Source organism: Myotis myotis, unplaced genomic scaffold (assembly GCF_014108235.1).
Source record: "Myotis myotis isolate mMyoMyo1 unplaced genomic scaffold, mMyoMyo1.p scaffold_m19_p_10, whole genome shotgun sequence".
NCBI lineage: Eukaryota > Metazoa > Chordata > Mammalia > Chiroptera > Vespertilionidae > Myotis > Myotis myotis.
Window position 1 is genome coordinate 53700141 of NW_023416314.1, and position 19211 is coordinate 53719351.

Genomic DNA, 19211 nt, shown 5'->3' on the forward strand with positions numbered 1-19211 from the left:
TTCACCCCTTAAAGGAGAAACATACAGAGCTGTGATGGCACGTTAAACTGAAAGAGCTGGTACCTACCTGCCAATGAAGCTGAGTGATCTGACCCAGCAACAACACAAATTGCTTTAGAATTCTCTAGGCCTACAAAAAAAAAAAATTTTTTTTGAAATTACATTTATAATAGAACAAACGGGGCAGAGAAGGGGCTGAGCAACACCAGCAGGGCCTGGGAGAGCCTCTTAGCCAGCGCAGGCAGGTCTGAGTCGGAGCACTGCCAAGAGGATGGCTAACGTGATGGGGAAGCTGGTTACCTACCAGTGGGTTGAACAAGTAAGTAAATCTATTGAGGACAAAGGAGCCAGATTTCTCACTATCAGAGAGGAGAGGAAAGACACAGATATGAAAAGGTGGAAGGCTAGCATTGCCCATGTGATACTGGATTGCCATTGGAGAAATCAGTGTAGACTCATGGTTTCTAGTAGAGACAGATAAAGTGATACGGGTATGCGCATGTATAAATATGTGTATTTCCTAGCTCTGTCCACTAAGGGGGCCTAGAAAAATGGCATCTCATACATTTAGCTACTATCGCATGCAGGCACTAAAATACACACCCAGGCTTCCTAAAAACACACAGGCAGAACTAGAATTCAACCTGCCTTCCATCTCTAAACTCAACACTTTCCTCCCTTAATCATACTGCCTTTAGTGACAAGGTATAATTCCAATCAACTCTGCTAGAGAAACTCAGTCATTCTGTAACTCTTTTTTTCTGACACTTCTGCTTAATTAACTAGGGTCTTAATAAAATGCCCCTCGACCTTAAAGTATCCTGTGGAATGAGAAAGGGACACGGCAGACATTTCCGCAGCATTACTAGAGAAGAAGCGCTGGGCTCCTGGTGGCCAGGTGAGGAGAAACATCCAGGGTCCCAGCTCCAGAACTGCTGGTGGTAAAGTAAGGTGGGGGAATAAAAAATGAAGGACTTTAAGGGCAGGAAGCTGATGACCTGTTCTAATGTCACATCAGAAAGTTCCCCCAATTCAACTCTGAATCTAAGCTGTGCCCCAAGCAGATCTCAAACAGGCTGTTCAAATCAAATATAAGAACAGCATTTCTAATTCCTTCTAGTTACAGTTCTCTGCTAAAATAGAAAGCAGAATCTTTGGTGTGTGGGAAAGATTGTAAGAACAACTCATAACAATACAATATACAGTGCTTTCCACACATGAGAAAATATGACAGAGGCAAGAAGAGGGGAAGTCTTTACTTAGAAAGCTGTACCCGAGCTAGGCCTTAAAAATTATCAGGATTTTCCTGGGGGAACAGGAGGGAAAAGGCAGAAGTAAAAGTTTGCCCACAGGCATAGAAGAATGAGAAAGCAGGATGCGCCCAGGGAGCAGTAAATACCTTGGTGAGGCAGGAAAAAATGTTTGGGAAGTTTGAGTTCATGTTCTGAATGTTTTCAATGTCATGGGAAGTGGACTGCCTGTCCAGCATCCAGTGCCTCCTTCTCCCTCCCCAACTTAACCCTTCAGGTGGCTAACCTCACCCCCAGAGGAAGGGGAGAGCCTGTAGGACTTGGGAAAATCTGAATGAACCCAACATCTTGTACATCGTGCCCACTGTACCCTTCCCTTTTCTTTCCCCGCTTCCTACCACCTTCTAAAATCCCTCTTTGTTCTGAGCTAGAGGAGAGTAGTTAGAGGTTTCATTACAGCCAACCATCAGTAGACTGGGTCACAAAGTAAGAGAGTGAGACAGGAAGAGGAAGAAGAAGACATGGTGCTATATAAAGGCCAACCAAGTGAGTGCAAAGCAGAGGGAAGGGAGCAGGGGAAGGAAGAGAAAAGAATAAAAATGAGTCCCAGCATGAAAGAGAGAAAATGAGAAAGTCCTACAGACAACTGGCCAACTAAACACGGACCAACAGACCTGTGGGCAGAGCATTTACTGACTACTCCTCATGTGCCCATGTGGAGAGATTTCCCGCAGGGAACACTCCTGCCTCCCTCTCTGCATCCTCACTGGCTCATGCTTTTCTTTGGGAGAAGGAAGTGGGCAAGTCCTTCTGGGTGCTCCCCTTGGGATGCGCTGCCTGCAGAGAGGGTGCCTCCTCATGTGTTCTCAGCTGTGCTGTCAGCTTGGTGGGCCCGACTCTATGCAGCTACTCTAGTGCCTGGTAGGTAAATTCGACCTGGGATTCAGAATTTTGAGGTTTACTATTGCTACACACTATTCCTTAACACCTAAGCCATGTCTTCCAACCTACCTTTGAATAGTTCTAGAGCTACCGTGTTGATCTCCACATACCTGACTTCCATCTACCTCTCAATAGGTTCCAAACTATGGCAGTGAAGAGAGATGCTTTTATTGGGTCCACAAAAATCCCAACAAGACTAACAGAACCACCAACAGAGAGAGTTAAGACACAGAGACCAAGAAATACCAAAAGCAAAACTCCATTCACCCATTTTCTGCATGCCTGTGGCTCTACTTCTCGACAAAGAATCAATACAGGACTCAGAAGAAATAAGGGCCTTACCTGGCACTCTGCTCGGTTCCTTTGCTGTCAAAAACAGTGGGAGGGTCTGCCCAGGGCACAACCGCCGTCCAGATGATGCCAAACCAGTTCCCCACTGGAACACGATGCCACTTGCTTCCCAATTGAACAGGAAAAAAAAAAAAATGCTTATTTGGATAAGACCAGATTGTTCTTTGAACTTCACTGCTATGGAAGGTTCCTAATTCATTCTCAGTTAACTCATGCATTATGGAGAAGCTTATTTCTTAAGGGCCTTATGACTGGTCACAGGGATTACCACCAAGCCAATCAAAATCTAGTGTTCAGTCTTAGCTGTTCTGGCTCAGTGGCTAGAGCATCGGTCTTCAGAATGAAGGGTCCCGGGTTCAATTCCAGTCAAGGGCACATGCCCAGGTTGCAGGCTCGATCCCCAGTAGGGGGTGTTCAGGGGGCAGCTGATCAATAATTCCCTCATCCTTGATGTTTCTATCTCTCCCTCTCCCTTCCTCTCTGAAATCAATAAAAATATTTTAATAATGTTTTCAGAAAGAGTCCTTATCTTTTAGAAATATTTACAAAATGAGTGGGGGAGGGGAGGACTTACAATTAAGTTAATCAATACATAATAGAAGCTATGCTGCTTTGTAACTGGACAGAAATGTATACATAAGGCTGGCAATTACAGAAAGTTGGTAGGAAAGGGGGGAGTAAACCCATGATAGGCAATTCTCCACCCTGTTAATTTCTAAGAGAAGCTACTGCTTATAAAAGTGTAATTACTACCATACAACTCAGCAATCACACTCCTGGGCATTTATCCCAGAGAAATGAAAATTTACGGTCACATAAAAACTTGTCCACAAATGTTTACAGCTTTATTCTTAATAGCCAAACTCTGGAAGCAACCAGATGTTCTGCAATGGGTGACTGGTTAAGCAAACTGTGGTTGTTATAGACTGAATTATGTTCCCCGAAAACTCATGTGGAAGCCCTCGCCTGCAATGTGACTATATTTGGAAATAGGGCCTATAAGGAGGCATTAAAGGTTAAATGAGTCATAAAAGTGAGACCTTAATCTGATAGATCTGGTGTCCTGATAAGTAAAGGAGAGATACCAGTGGTGTCTCTCTGTCCGTGTGTGTATAAAGGAAAGGCCATGTGAGGACACAGAGAGAAGGCAGCCATCTGCAAGTCAGGAACAGAGGCCTCACCAGAAACCAATTCTCACAGCACCTTGATCGTGGACTTCTCACCTCCATAGCTGTAAGAAAATACATTCCTGTTGTGTGAGCCACCCAGGCTGTGGGATTTTGTCGTGGTAGCCTGAGCTAATATGGAGGTACCTCTATACCATGGAATACTACTCCGCAATAGTATTTGGTGCTCAAAACTGGGATGAATCTCCAGGGAATTTTGTTGAGCAAAAGAAATCCAACCCGAGAAAGCTGTATACCCTATGATACCATTTATATAATATTCTTGAAGTGACAATATTATAGACATGGAAAACAGAAGAGTGGCTGTCAAGAGCTAAGACGAGAGTGGGGCAAGTAGGAAGTGAGTGTCGCTATAAAGGGTGACAAGCGGTCCTTGTGGTGATGCACCTGTTCTGCATCCTGACTGTACCCAGACATCCTGGTTGTGCTGCTGCACCAGTTACAAAAGATGTTACTACTGGGAGAAGCCGGGAAAAGAGTGCATGAGATCTATCTTATTTCTTACAACTGTGTGTGAATCTATAATTATCTCAAAAGAAAAACTTAAATGATTTTTATGTACAATCAACACTAAGCCCCAGACCACCATCAGCACAGTGCAACACCAGCCTCTTCCTCTCCTCTTCCCACTCTACAACTGGACTCACCAAACGCTTGAGCCTCAGCTGCCACAGCTGGTTAGGGCTGTCCTTCAGCCCAGGAGTGGGAGCAGAAAAATGAGCAAGGGAGAGAGAAAAGAGTCACTGCTCTTCAACCTGCCACCGTCCCTCTCGACTCATCACCCTCAACCTCACACACAATCAGCCCTACATCCATTGCCCTCTCACGGTTCAGGAGACAAGCTCATTTGAAGCTTTGAAATCAATAGACATTACAATCCTACTAGTGCCGTCAGAGACAAAAAAGTGGGCCTTGGAATCCTAGACTCTGACCCCAGCTCTACCTTTTACTACCTTACTCCCTGTTGAACCTTAGGCAAGCAGTTTAGCCTGTTTCTTCATACATAAAAATGTAACTCACATCACCGCACAGCTGTGAGGATTAAATGAGTATTGATTAAATCAAGAGAGCCTAGCCCCATGCCTAGAACACAATAAAGAGCTGGAAGTTTATTTCCTCCCTCCCTACCTGCTAAAGGCTTTCCCACATGACTTTGGCCTTACGTCCCTCCCTTTAATCACAAGTGCAGTGGAGGAGGACATTGAGTTACTTCTTATAGTTGACTTCTTCTAAAATTCTGTTTCTCCTTATTACACATCTATTTAGAAAATAAAAGCAAAATGATCACCTGTAGCAGCTAACGCATGCCTCAGTCCAGCAGCAATACTAACAACCTCCCCTCTCAGGAGCTGTCAAAACAGAGAAAAGGATTGAGTGATCAGAATCATCCATCTCCAAACTGTTATGAAATTGATGCCCAAATGCAATGCAGCATGGCCCACATTATGTGTCTATTGGTTTAGAGCCCCCATTCATAAACACCTCCACATGCATCCCTAAAAGACAAAAACCTTTTTTAAATACCCTATCACAATGCCTCTCACAGATGGAGAGATCTTCAAGTACACAATGGTTGGCAAACATTTTCTATAAAGGGCCAGAGAGTAAATATTTTATGTTTTTATAAATATATTTTTATTGATTTCAGAGAGGCAGGGAGAGGGAGATAGAAACATCAATGATGAGAGAGAATCATTGATTGGCTGCCTCCTGCACGCCCCCTCCTGGGGATTAAGCCTGCAACCCAAAGGAGCTCTCTGGGATCTTTTTTTATTTAATCCTCATCCAAGGATACTTCTCCATTGATTTTCAGAGAGAGTGGAAGGGAGTGGGAGAGACACATTGATTGGTTGCCTGCCACACGTGCCACAACTGGGGCCGGGGGTTGAGCCTGCAACCAATGTACACATGCCCTTGACCGGAATCAAACCTGGGACCCTCAGTCCGAGGGCCAGTGCTCCCACCCCTGAGCCAAACCAGCTAGGGCATAAATATTTTAGACCTTGCAGGCCATAGGGTTTCTGTCACACTACTCTCCTCTGCCACTGTAACATAAAAGCCATAAATAAATGGGCATGGCTGTGTTCCAATAAAACTTTATTTACCAAGGGTTCTAGTTTGCAGACTTTGGATCTAATCCAATCCCCATCCAACACTAGGAGCTGATGCACAACACCCCACCAGTGGCCATCCAACCCCTACCAAACACCTACTTCCAGACACATAGGCTCACCACCTCCCCAGGCACCTGTTCCATCTGTGCACTGTTCCATTTATCTCCTTAGGTGAAGCCAAACCTGCCTGCTACAGCTTCTGATGATGCTTTCCAAATATGTGAAGGGATGTCCTCTCCAAGGTGTCTTGTGGTGGTTTTCAAAATAGGTTCTCAGCCCTAGCTGGTTTGGGTCAGGGGTTGGAGCACTGACCCTCAGACTGAGGGTCCCAGGTTTGATTCTGGTCAAGGGCACACGTACCTTGGTTGCAGGCTCAATCCCCGGCCCGTCGGGGCACGTGCAGCAGGCAACCAATCAACGTGTCTCTCTCACATCAATGTTTCTCTCTCTCTGTCTCTGCCCCTCCCTTCCACTCTCTCTGAAAATCAATGGAAAAATATCCTCGGGTGAGGATTAAAAGAAAAAAAAGATCCCAGAGAGCTCCTTTGCCTCTCCTGCCATGAAAGGACACAGCAGGAAGACGGTTGTCTGTGAACCAGGAGGTGGGCCCTCACCAGACACCCAATCTGCTGGTGCCTTGATCTTCCCAGCCTTCAGAACCCTGAGAAATAAATGCTGTTGTTTAAGCCACCCAGTCTATGGTATGTTGTTATAGCAGCCCAAACAGACTAAAGCACCATGGAAACCATGACCCAAGTAATACCCCGCAGACAGCAACTGTAATTCAGCAGATGACAGAAGCAGACCAAGCTCTCTCCCTTGAAAATAGATCTCCCACTCTGAGTCAGAGTTTCAGGAAATTAGATAGGAGTGGAGCAGCTTAGGTGGCAAAACTCATTTTGGATCCCAGCATATTTCTCTTAAAATATTCCACAGTCCTATTATGATCACTTACACTATAAACTGCACCAAAATTTATACATCTTAAGTAAGATGCAGTGAAGAGTTCTGAACTAGGGCCAGGAGTCCTCTTCTATACTCAAGCTGTTCAATATGGTGGCCTCTAGCTACGTATGATTACTGAACAAGTGAAATGTGACTAGATTGAGTAGAGACACAAAAATGTACACCAGAGTTCAGCTTAGTATAAAATAAAGAATACAAAATATCTCATGGATAAATGTATATATTAATGACATATAAAGTGAAATGATAATAGTTTGGATACACTGGATTAATTTAAAAGCTATTTAAATTAATTTTGCCTACATACCACAACATGAATAAAACTTGAAAACATCACGTGAAGTGAAAGAAGTCAGATATAAAAAGCCGCACATTAAAAAGAAAGGCCACCTATCGTATAATTTCATTTGTATGAAATGCCCAGAATAGGCAAATCCATAGAGATAGATTAGTAGTTGTCAAGGGGAGGGGAGGGGTGAATAAGAAGTGACTGCTATTGGGTGCACAGTTTCTTTCCTGGTAATGAATATGTTCTAAAATTAGATCATGGTGAAGGCTGCACATCTCTGTGAAAATACTAAAAAACACTAAACCATACATTTTTAAAGGGTAAATGCTATGGTATGTAAATTACATCTCAATAAAGTTGATATTTCAAAAATTAATCTCACCCATTTCACTTTATTTTTTTAAATGGTGCTATTAGAAATTTTTAAATTACATATATGGCTCACATTGTATTTCTATTAGACAACACTGGCTTATACCATTTGCCTAATTTAGTGTCTATAGATAGGTAAGTCACTTCTATCTGGACCAATTTCTAACATAGTTCCCATGATTACTAATTTTAGAATTATAAAAAGTCATTAATGTCTTTATAAGACATATAACCTTTATTATTTTATTCCACAAAAATGTATAAAGTGTATGAGGATTAACTGAGGGTGTGTTTTTCTTTCCACTCACAACCTTCATGCCCCCAAGATAATTTTTCCCATAAAAAACTGTTTTTCAGCTTTCAGGGACTCAGCCCGTCTGCGGAGGAATAACTGTAATACCCTGGAAATTCTTTAACAGGACACGGGCAAGGTGCATATCAGGTGATGTCCTTACCTCAATGGCCTGGGGAACCACACATTTTCCAGGCCCATGAGGAACTCCTAATTGGCCAAAGGAGTTGGATCCACACGATAGAACCTGACCATTTTCTGCAAAATACAAACACTTAAGTCACAATCTAAGTAGTAAGAGATCTGTGACCAATGGGTAAACACTAAAGGAGCCAAGGGAATGAAAGGAGTGAGGGCCTGTGCTTCGGCACATTCAACCCATTAACACAATTTTCATTATTTTCACACTTCAGACCTTTCTCCTTGCCTTTCCCATACTCACCGCTTTCTCGCGGACGAGGGGTAACCTAACCAGTTGGTGAGTTTGGGAGAAGGAAAGAACAGAACACGTGTGGCTTGGCACCTTCCTCGCAGGCACTCTGGGCTGACACACAGTAAGGATTTCTACTTTAGGGAAGGCCTAGAGTTTTGGGGATAAATTTGGATCAAAGAACCGCTTGGCCTGACAATGAACCCTGTCCTCCAAATTAGCCTTTATCAGTAAAAAGCCAATAGTTTGATCTCCACCTGTCTCTATACCTTTTTCACAATTGGTTCCAAATATGAAAGGAAACAGAGTGTTATCTATGACTCCCTAAAACCAAAACACAGGCCCATAATGAGCACTTCATAAATGATAGCTATTATTTAGATTCTAGTAATTCCTACCATAGTCAACACACAGTACAGAACCCCTCCATAGAAGAGAGATGGAGACACCCTAGCAGGGCTGCAATGACGGGACAAGAGTTCACCAGAGAGACAAGAGAGGGGCTGTTCCAGGCAGAGAACAACATGTACTATTCGGTATTATGAGAAAGAAAAGTAAAGGGAGTGAGGAGAATAAGAGCCAAGGCAACAACAGGAGTAGGTGGGGAACAATAATTAAAGGCCATGTGCTAAAAAGCTTGGGATGTGAGCTATGCATGTGAGAACCCACAGGGGTCTGAGGCAGGGCTGGGGTTGGTGGGGTTACATGATTAGAAGATGCTGTTGCCAGAGGACTGTGACAAAGAGGGACTTTAGTCAGAAATTATAGATGGTTCTTTGAATCCTAATGGCCAGCTAGATGGGGCAAAAATACTTCCAGGGAGAAGTCAGCTGATAAAGTATTTATTGTCAACTGATTCCCAAGAGCATTACAGTGGTCCCTCAGTATTTGCAGGGGATCGGTTCCAGGACCCCTTGCAGATACCAAAATCTGAGGATACTCAAGTCCCTTATATAAAATAGCATGGGACAATGCATACAGTTGGCCCTTTGCATTCTTGAATTCCTAATCATTGATTAAAAACACTGTACAGTGGGGCCTTGACTTACGAGTTTAACTTGTTCCGTGACGGAGCTTGTAACTCAAATTACTCGTATGTCAAATCTTAAAGTGAACAAGTGAGACACGTGATGCTGGGCTGATTTTGTGGCGTTCAGTGTGACATTCACTGCACCAACTAGCGGTAGGGTATCTGAAGCTGGCTCATAACCCGAATTTTAGCTCGCAACTCAAAGCAAAAAATTGGCCAAGAGACAGCTCGTATCTCGAAAAACTCGTTAGTCGGGACACTTGTAAGTCAAGGCCCCACTGTATATACTACATAAATGATAACTATTATTTAGATTCTAATAATTACTACCATAGTCAACACACAGTACAGAACCCCTCCATAGAAGAGAGATGGAGACACCCTAGCAGGGCTGTAATGATGGGACAAGAGTTCACCAGAGAGACAAGAGAGGGGCTGTTCCAGGCAGAGAACAACATGTACCATTTGGTATTTGGTTTTTGATCAGCAGTTGGTTGAATCCACAGATGTGAAACCTGCGGATACAGAGGACCAACTGTATTCTATTAACTCTTAGCCCCTATCCCTCTACATCCTATTCTGCTATCTGGCTGCACAGAAACAGAACAGTTCTGTCCAATCATATTCATATTTTGCAAGGGGAAAGCTACCATCACTGTTGTGGCAACTACAACCTTCCCCTGTGAGTAACCGCAGCTGGCACTCCTGTCCACCTAGCCCAGCCATGCAGCTATCATGAACTTCTGGGACAGGAAGTGGCCACCAAAGGTGATCTAGTTCATTCCCCAGTCTCTGGCAAAGGTTTACCAGCTCAGCCCTAGCCGGTTTGGCTCAGTGGATAGAGCATCAGCATGCGGACTGAAGGATCCCGGGTTCGATTCCGGTCAAGGGCACATGCCTGGGTTGCAGACTCGATCCCCAGGAGGGGGGTGCAGGAGGCAGCCAATCAATGATTCTCTCTCATCACTAATGTTTCTCTCCCTCTCCTTTCCTCTCTGAAATCAATAAAAATATATATATTTTTTAAAAGTTTTCCTGCCCAAAGTTTTACTGTTTAAACTATCCTTGCAGAAGACACCTCATAACTTTCTTTGACAACCATAGAGAACATTTGTGTGTGTGTTTTAAACCCAAAGAGGCTTTCATTTAATCAGCATCACCACCATTGCGCTCTTTTCACTCAAAGCCTTTGTGGTGACAAAGATTCCTCCAGCAGTGAACTCACCTGTAAGAATAATGGTGAAGTCCCAGCCACAGGCCACCTGTTGAATGGGACAGCCAATGAGGGATTTGCAGGGTGTAAAATACAGGACATCCTCTGTGTGACCAAGCCCCAATTGCCCGTTTTTGTTCAGGCCACAAACAAAAAGGCTTCCTCTATCTGTAAAATACAAAGGCTTTGGTAATAGTGTGCACAGGGGAAATTACAACTGCCAAAGATCTTTTCCCACCCACATTAATAAGCCATGTATGTTAATGTGCATTGAACAAAATGGCACTAGGCCAAGGGACTCAAATCTAGTATCTAAATGGAAACTCCAAATGCTAGAGTAGTGGCCAAATAATCACCAAATTGAGCACCTGCTGTAACAATAAAGCCAAATCTATTCTGCACTTGGACAGTGCCAAGTATTGTTCTAAGAGGTTTCTGTGTGGGGCCAACTTATCCTTTAAGCACAGGGCCTAGGGCCCACAATACCTTTAGAGGCCCACAAAAAATGTTTTAATTTTAAATTCTTTTAAAATCAGAAAAACTGCAGCTGGTGTGGCTCAATGGTTGAGGAATGGCCTATGAACCAGGAGATCAGAGCTTGATTCCCAGTCAGGGCACATACCTAGGTTGCAGGCTTGATCCCCAGTGGGGGCCATGCAAGAGGCAGCTAATCAATGATTCTCTCTCACCATTGATGTTTCTCTCTCTCTCTCCCTCTCCCTTCCTCTCTGAAATCACTAAAAATATACTTTAAAAAAATAAAATCAGAAAAATAAATGTAATAATAATGAATATATAATACTAAAACTAGCCTGGATTATATTAATCTTTACATCAATACAGCTGTAAAATATAATTTTTAATATTTCTTTATGGGTCCAAAAGTGCCAAGGACCCATAAAATGCAGCCGTTAATTCATTGGTTCTTTTTATCCACCATTAGTATCCCCATGGAATAAAAAAGAAACTGACAGAGAGGAATTAAGTAATTTGTCTAAGGCCATACAGATAAATAAATAACAGAACCAGGACTTGAACCCAGAATTTGCGTTCTTCACCAATATGCCCTCTTTCACAATGTTGTAGCACTTGTAGTACTTGTTAAGTTCCATCCTAGTTATTGCAAGGGAAATAAAGGAAAATACAACGTTCTTGCTCTCAAGGAATATACAAGCTAGGTGCAGACTCCTAGCTCATATGCGAAAGTTAAGTAGCAATCTATGTTATAAAATGTGACACAGACTGCAACTCTGCCACTAATACGTCTTATAATCTTAAGCAATCAGTTTTCTTCTTTGAGCCTCATTTGTGTAATGAGATAGGAAGAAGGGGAGGGAGGTGGGAGTTTCAGGAGAGCCCAAATCTCTGAAGTTCTTTCAGCTCTGACAATCTAAGATTCTCAGATAACTTGGCTCTTTTACAAAAATGTTTTCCTCTACAAAATACAAAAGGCTGGAAAATGGTAATATAACATTCTAGGGGGAAATGTCTAAATAAGAAAACAAGGGGCTATGTACTCTTGAAAGAAAGTTACCTGTGACAACAGCAGAGTGGCCCCCTCCTCCCGCGATCCTCCTGACACACACAGGTTTACAGAAGTCATTCAGTTGTTGGGGCAAAAACACGTCTTCCTTATGACCAAGGCCAAGTTGCCCATAGCTATTTGCACCCTAGAAATAACATAAACCACGGATGAAAAAAGTATGGAAATCCCTTTATTTACCGCTCTACCTTTCTCACCCCAACAACATCTCAGAGTCTATATACAAATGAGATTTCATAAGCTCATTCTTAAGAGGCTATTATATGCAACCCACACTTTGAAGGCAGCTCCATCCCCAGAACACCACGCTTGCCAGGTGGGAGGAGCCCTTAGCATCCCCAGCTTAACCAATGATACTCCTCACCTTCCCCTTCCAATGCCCCAGCTCCCCTATGTTGCTTTTGAGGACAACATGGGAGTTCCTTCTGATACAATCAAATTACCTGGGATGGCTAAGAAAAGAAATAATGAAGGGAAATAGAAACGAAGTGCCAGGACTAGTTCTTGTCCCTTCTCCCCATGTCCCACAGGGAAAACCAGTAACGACTCTCTGTAATCAAAGTTAGCTAAGAGTTTTGTGCCCTCAAGCAGGGCATGTCATTGTTATTTCACCTGTACCGGTTAATAAAGGCGGATTTTGTAATCAAAGAAAACACGATAATTTCAAGAGAACATCAAAAGTGCTTTATTCAAAGTAATGTCCATCGCTAGCTACACATTTCCCCCAATTTTCAGGTAATTTGTTGATACCGTCCCAATAGAACTTTTCTTGTTTTGAGGCAAACTATTCAGAGACCCAATTTTCCACTTCTTCCTATGTTTTGAGGTGCTGCTAGAAAGTGCGTGTGCCATCGAGCGGAACAAGAGGTAATCTGAAGGAGCAAGGTCTGGTAAATACGGTGGGTGGGTTAATACTTCCCAGGCAAGATCTTTTAACATGTCTTTAACTGGTTTTGAAGTATGTGATGGTGCGTCATTATGAAGCAAAATTACTTTGCCGTGTCTTCTGGAACATTCTGGTCATTTCACGATCAAAGCATGGTTCAACTTGATTCTTTGTTGTCAGTAGCGATCAGTATTAAGAGTTTTACCTGGTTTTAGAAGCTCATAATACACCACACCTTCCTGATCCCACCAAACACAGAGCATTGTCTTCTTTCTGAAGCGATTTGGCCTTGCAGTCGATGTTGATGGTTGACTTGGATCAACCCATGATTTTGTGCATTTGGGACTCTCAAAATAAATCCACTTTTCATCGCCAGTCACAATTCGATGCAAAAAAGACTCTTTCGTGCCATTGAAGCACCATTTTACTGATGGCTTTTTGGTTTTCCATTTGTCTTTCGTTCAGTTGATATGGCACCCATTTTCCTTCCCTTAAAATCGTTCCCATTGCTTGTAAATGATCGGAAATTGTTTGCTGAGCAACGTTTACTCTTTTTGCAAGTTGTTTTTGAGTTTGACATGCATCTTCATCCAATAATGCTTGTAACTGTTGGTCTTCAAACTTTTTCGGTTGACCTGGATATTCTTTGTCTTTCACATCGAAATCATCACTTTTAAAGCGTTTAAACCAGCGTTCACAAGTATCTTGAGATGGAGCATGTTCATCACAAGCTTCCCGAAGTATTCAGCAGCACTTTTCTTCAAAATAATGAATTAAAACTTCCTGCAAATGTTTTTGGCACGGAATTCGACATTTTTAAGCGTAAAAATATGTATGATGTTAACACCTTCAGAAAATTTGACATATGAAATTTTGAAGCTTGCTGTCAATACAACAAAATAGCATATATATCAAATCACATATATATCAACACATGTGTGACTCCATCTATTGAAAAAAATCCACATTATTAACTGGTACACCTAGTATGTGAAAGAGGGTGGCAATGATCTCTAAGGGCCTTTCCTAGTACTATGCTTTGTGACTCTGAGATTCACATGGTGAGATCCCTGTAAGGGGACAATATGTCTATCATTATTATACAGTAAAGGTCCAGATACATTTCAGATCAGAATTTTACGGACTGTAGAAAAGTAATACATACATCATATACACTTCTGCAAGGTACAGGAGCAGCACCCCTTAAACAACAGTATTATTTCTGCAGTAAATGGTACACATACTCAGATTAAGTAGACAGAGACTATAAACAGCCTATGTCAGGTCAGTTTGGGGTGTTCAGAGCTTTTTGTTTTCGAAATTGAAGAGAATGGATTGTGGACCTGCTGAGAGAATCTAATTAAGATTTCAGGAATCCTTATAATTTCTCCAGGTATCTGCTTCTGGCTAGTATTTCCTAGAGATGAGTAATAAAATCTTTAAAATGTGTTTGTTTTCAAAATGCCTGAATGAGCAAAAGTGATTTAAAACAACAAGCTGGTTTGGCTCAGTGGATAGAATGTCGGCCTGCAGACTGGAGAGTACCGGGTTCGATTCTGGTCAAGGGCACATGCCGGGGTTGCGGGCAAGATCCCCAGTAGGGGGTACGCAGGAGGCAGCCCATTGATGGTTCTCTCATCATTGATGTTTCTATCTCTCTCCCTCTCCCTTCCTCTCTGAAATCAGTAAAAATCTATTTTAAAAAAATAAAACTACAAAAAATACATACATACCTAAAAACAAACTCCTGCCCCATGTCATCCTGGGGTGCAAGGACTCCATGCTGGAAAAGCAAGCCATGGCAGGGACACAGGTCCCAGAGGCCATCAGGGGCAATATTAGCTACCGATTACTGAGTGCTTTTCCCTGTGCTGGGCAATCACCTTTAACTCTCACAACAGAGGAGATGGGCATTGTCGTTCTCATTGTACAGATGAAAAAACTAAGGCTCAGAGAGGTTAAGAAATTTCCCATAGTCAGAACTCATACAACTTAACAAAAGGAAGATAAACAATCCAATCAAAAAATGGGCAAAGGACCTAAATAGACACCTTTCAAAAGAGGACATTCAGAAAGCCAAGAGACATATGAAAACATGCTCAAAGTCACTAATCATCCGAGAGATGCAAATCAAAACAACAATGAGGTACCATCTCACACCTGTCAGACTGGCTATCATCAACAAATCAACAAACGACAAGTGCTGGAGAGGATGTGGAGAAAAAGGAACACTTGTGCACTGCTGGTGGGAATGCAGACTGGTGCAGCCACTATGGAAGACAGTATGGAGTTTCCTTAAAAAACTGAAAATGGAACTCCCATTTGACCCTGTGATCCCACTTCTAGGAATATATCCCAAGAAACCAGAAACACCAATCAGAAAGGATATATGCACCCCTATGTTCATAGCAGCACAATTCACCATAGCTAAGATCTGGAAACAGCCTAAGTGCCCATCAGTAGATGAATGGATTAGAAAACTGTGGTACATCTACACGATGGAATACTATGCTGCTCTAAAAAGGAAGGAACTCTTACCATTTGCAACGTCATGGATGGAACTGGAGAACATTATGCTAAGTGAAATAAGACAGTCAATGAAGGAAAAATACCACATGATCTCACTCATTCATGGATAATAGAGACCATTATAAACTTTTGAACAATAATAGATACAGAGGCAGAGCTGCCTCAAACAGATTGTCAAACTGCAGCGGGAAGGCCGGGGAGGGTTGGGGGGCAGGAGGTAGGGGGGTAAGAGATCAACTAACGGACTTGTATGCATGCATATAAGCATAACCAGTGGACATAAGACATTGGGGGATAGGGGAGGCTAGGGGACTGTCTAGGGCGGGGGGATAAAATGGACACATATGTAATACCCTTTGTAATACTTTAAGCAATAAATTAAAAAAAAAAAAAAAAAAAAAAAGATTGTTTAAGACATCAAAAAAAAAAAAGAAAAGAAAGAAATTTCCCATAGTCACATAACTGGGTAGGCAACTTTGTCTCTAATAAAGAAAAAATAAATAAATAAATAAATAAATATATATATATATATATATCCTATATAATAAAAGCCTAATATGCAAATTGACCAAAGGGCGGAAAGACCGGTTGCCATGATGCGCACTGTCCCCTGGTGGTCAGTGTGCTCCCACAGGGGGAGCACCACTCAGCCAGAAGCTGGGCTCACAGCTGACAAGTGCAACGGCAGTGGCAGGAGCCTCTCCCGCCTCCAAGGCAGCGGCAGCCCTAAGGAGCAGTGAGCCGAGTGGTAAGGAGCAGCAAGCAGGTGGGCAGTAAGGAGTTGAGGGGTCCCGAACTGCGAGAGGGCACAGGCCGGGCTGAGGGGACCCACCCCGCCCCCCCCTCCAGTGCACAAAGTTCGTGCACCAGGCCTCTAATTAATATATATATACATATATAAAAATAAATAAGTATAATGAACCCGCTCAGAGCTTACCTGGCAAGAGGCTGACTGTATGACCCTATCTAACATAGTATCCCCATCACTTTTTCTTGCTTTCTTTTTCTTCACAGCACTGCCTGACATAACATTATATATGTTTATGTGTTTACTGTCTACCACCTAAAAAGTAAACTCCATGAAGATAGGAACTTTATTTTGCTCACTGCTATTTCCCCTGCATCTGAATCTATGCCGGCCCAGAAAAGGTGTGCATATATTTTATAGTGAATGAATATAAGACCCTATGAGTCCCTACCTAGGAAAGATCAAATGCTTGCACAGGGTGACGTGGAGGGTGTATGCACAGGATTTCTCCATTAGCCCTGAGTTCTCGTGGCTGTCCCATGACCCAGGTTACAGGCTGCTGAACAGAAAGTCAGACACTGGCATTATGGAATTCAAATTACGATACCAAATTTTTGTAATGCAACAGGAGGCCCTAAATCCATGATAAAGCAAAGCAAAATGAAATTTTAATACAACCTATTACAGCTCTATTTGCCTCCCGGCAACACACACCACACACACACACACACACACAACTCCAAGGAGGTAAACAGTCCCTGGGATGGCTAAGAAAAGAAATAATAAGAGACTAACTTGTGTTCCCCTAAAATTCATTTGTTGAAGCCCTAACCGCCAGGAGCTCAGAATGGAACTAGACTTGGAGACAGGGCTTTTCAAAGACAATGAAGGTTAAATGAGGTCATAACCATGTGGCCCGACACCAGTACGTATGACTGGTGTTCTTATAAGAAGAAACAGTGGGATGCTCTTGCACAGAGAAAAATCCCTCTGAGGACACAGCAAGAAGGCTGCCATCGCTAAGCAAGAGACAGGCCTCACAAGAACATAAACCTGTTCACACCTTGATCTTAGACTTCTGATCTCCAGAACGGTGAGAAAATAAATGTCCATGGTTTCAGCCCCCCAATCCGTGGCATTTTGTTATGGCAGCCTTAGCAAACTAATACACAGATAACGCAGCTGGAAGAACACCCCATCAGGTCTCCAAGCACAGCGGTGGGTTAGGTGCAACAGCCTTTTTGTTTCCGCACAGACAAGGCCACAGCGGAAAGGCTTTTTCTGTCAGATTTTCCTCTGTCCACACAGACCCCCGTCTCTGGCCTGGGAAAAGCCAGAGACACCACCCACCCCAGGCACACATTCAAATCCCAACTCCACCACCAGGTCAAGTATCACCTCAAAGATACTCAGACAACCGCCAGACTGCTCAGGCCACACCACACTCCCCTTTCTGCGAGTCTGCAGCTGACATTCAACAAGTGTTCCTTGTACTGATAATCACCGTTTTTAAATTAGCGAACATATACTGGTTTTCACAGCAATATAGGTATCTCCCCACCCACACCCACACCCACACCCCACCCCAAGCGTTAAGTCTTTCACTCGTGTTTTTCCCCAAAAGACCAGCCCAGAGGTCACATACAACAGGTATTAGTCAACAGATATTTACTGCGCCCCTTGCCACGTGCCAGGCACCGTGAACAAGACAGGCTCAGCACCCACCGTGCTGATGCTGACGTTCTAGCCAAGGAGACTGACATCCACAGATGACACACGGCATTAACACCGGGATACACGTTATGAGGAACTAAGACACCGCTTCTGCTGGCTCCCGGGCATCCGGCGGAGGACCTGCCACGCACGCCTCTCCCCCAGCCAGGACATAAACGGGACCCTGCCTCTCCGGGCGCCAGTCAAACCAGTACCGCGCACACCCCGCGCCCCCGACACGGGCAGGCGCCGGCCACAGCAGAACGGCAGCGATGGTGCAGGGTCTCTGCCTTTGTGCGCCGCCACACTCCACAGGCCGCGCTGGGAAGGAGGCTCCCGCCAGGCTGGGGCGGGGCTGGGGAACGGCCCTGTCCTCCGGGCCAGGCAGGGTGCGGGGCCCCGGTGACCCACAGGGTCCGAGACGGGCGATCCTCTCTCTTCGGGGCCATCCACACCGTCTGTCCCGGAGCTCAGGTAGAACCAGACGCTCTGCCCCGGGGCCAGGTCCTTCCCACTGAGCCGCAGCCCCTCCGGCCCGACCCCCCCACCGGCCAGCAGGCCCCCTCAGCCACGCCGCGAAGACCCTTCCCTCCGCCCTCTCCTCCTCCGCCCCCGGCCCAGGATCCTCCAACCGAGGCAGCGCCGGGCTCGAATCTCCACCGCCCAGCCCCGGACCGCCCACGCGGAGGCTGGGAGCTCCCCACCTCCACGCGCCCCTCAGTCCCAGCCGCCCCGGCGCGGGGGCGGAGTCACGCACCCAGGCGAAGAGGGCGGCGGGCGCAGAGGTAGCATCTGAGGAGGGGGGCTCGAGCTCCATGCGGGGCCGCTCCACCGACGCTTCCGGGCGGGGCCGGCGCGGGGGGCGGGGCGGGGCCGGAGCTGGGGGCGGGGCCGGAGCGGGGCAGAGGGGCGGGGCCTGTGAGGGGGCGGGGCGGGGCCTGTGCGGGGGCGGGGGCGGGGCCGGAGCTGGGGGCGGGGGCGGGGGCGGGGCCGGCGGGCTGCACCTTGCCGCGGGGAATCAGGAGCGGGCGAGAGCCTAACAACAGCCTCCCAAGCTGCCTCCCAGTGGCCGGGCCGCGCGCTCTGAGAGTCTCCGCCCTCGGCCTCCAGTTTTAAAGGGTCTCTCTTTGCCTTTACATATATATATATAACATATATATAAAATATATTTTCTTTTTTATTGATTTCAGAGAGGAGGGGAGAGAAACGCCAATGATGGGAATCATTGATCGGCTGCCTCCTGCACGCCCCCTACTGGGGATGGAGACCACAGCCCGGGCATGTGCCCTTGACCGGAATGGAACCTGGGACCCTTCAGTCCACAGGCGGACCCCGACGCTCTACCCACTGAGCAAA

At 44.8% G+C, this 19211-nt stretch overlaps 1 protein-coding gene across 1 annotated transcript in view; it reads right to left on the reverse strand.

The window, feature by feature from the left end:
• Positions 1–18726, reverse strand: part of SERGEF (secretion regulating guanine nucleotide exchange factor) — a 200408-nt gene extending 181682 nt beyond the window's left edge. The window contains 7 exon segments of the mRNA XM_036325582.1: positions 68–130; positions 2535–2648; positions 5019–5079; positions 7927–8021; positions 10449–10604; positions 11971–12106; positions 18613–18726. Coding sequence (XP_036181475.1) covers positions 68–130; positions 2535–2648; positions 5019–5079; positions 7927–8021; positions 10449–10604; positions 11971–12106; positions 18613–18672 — 685 coding nt within the window. The 5' untranslated portion in view covers positions 18673–18726.
• Between the last annotated feature and the right edge of the window lie 485 nt (positions 18727–19211).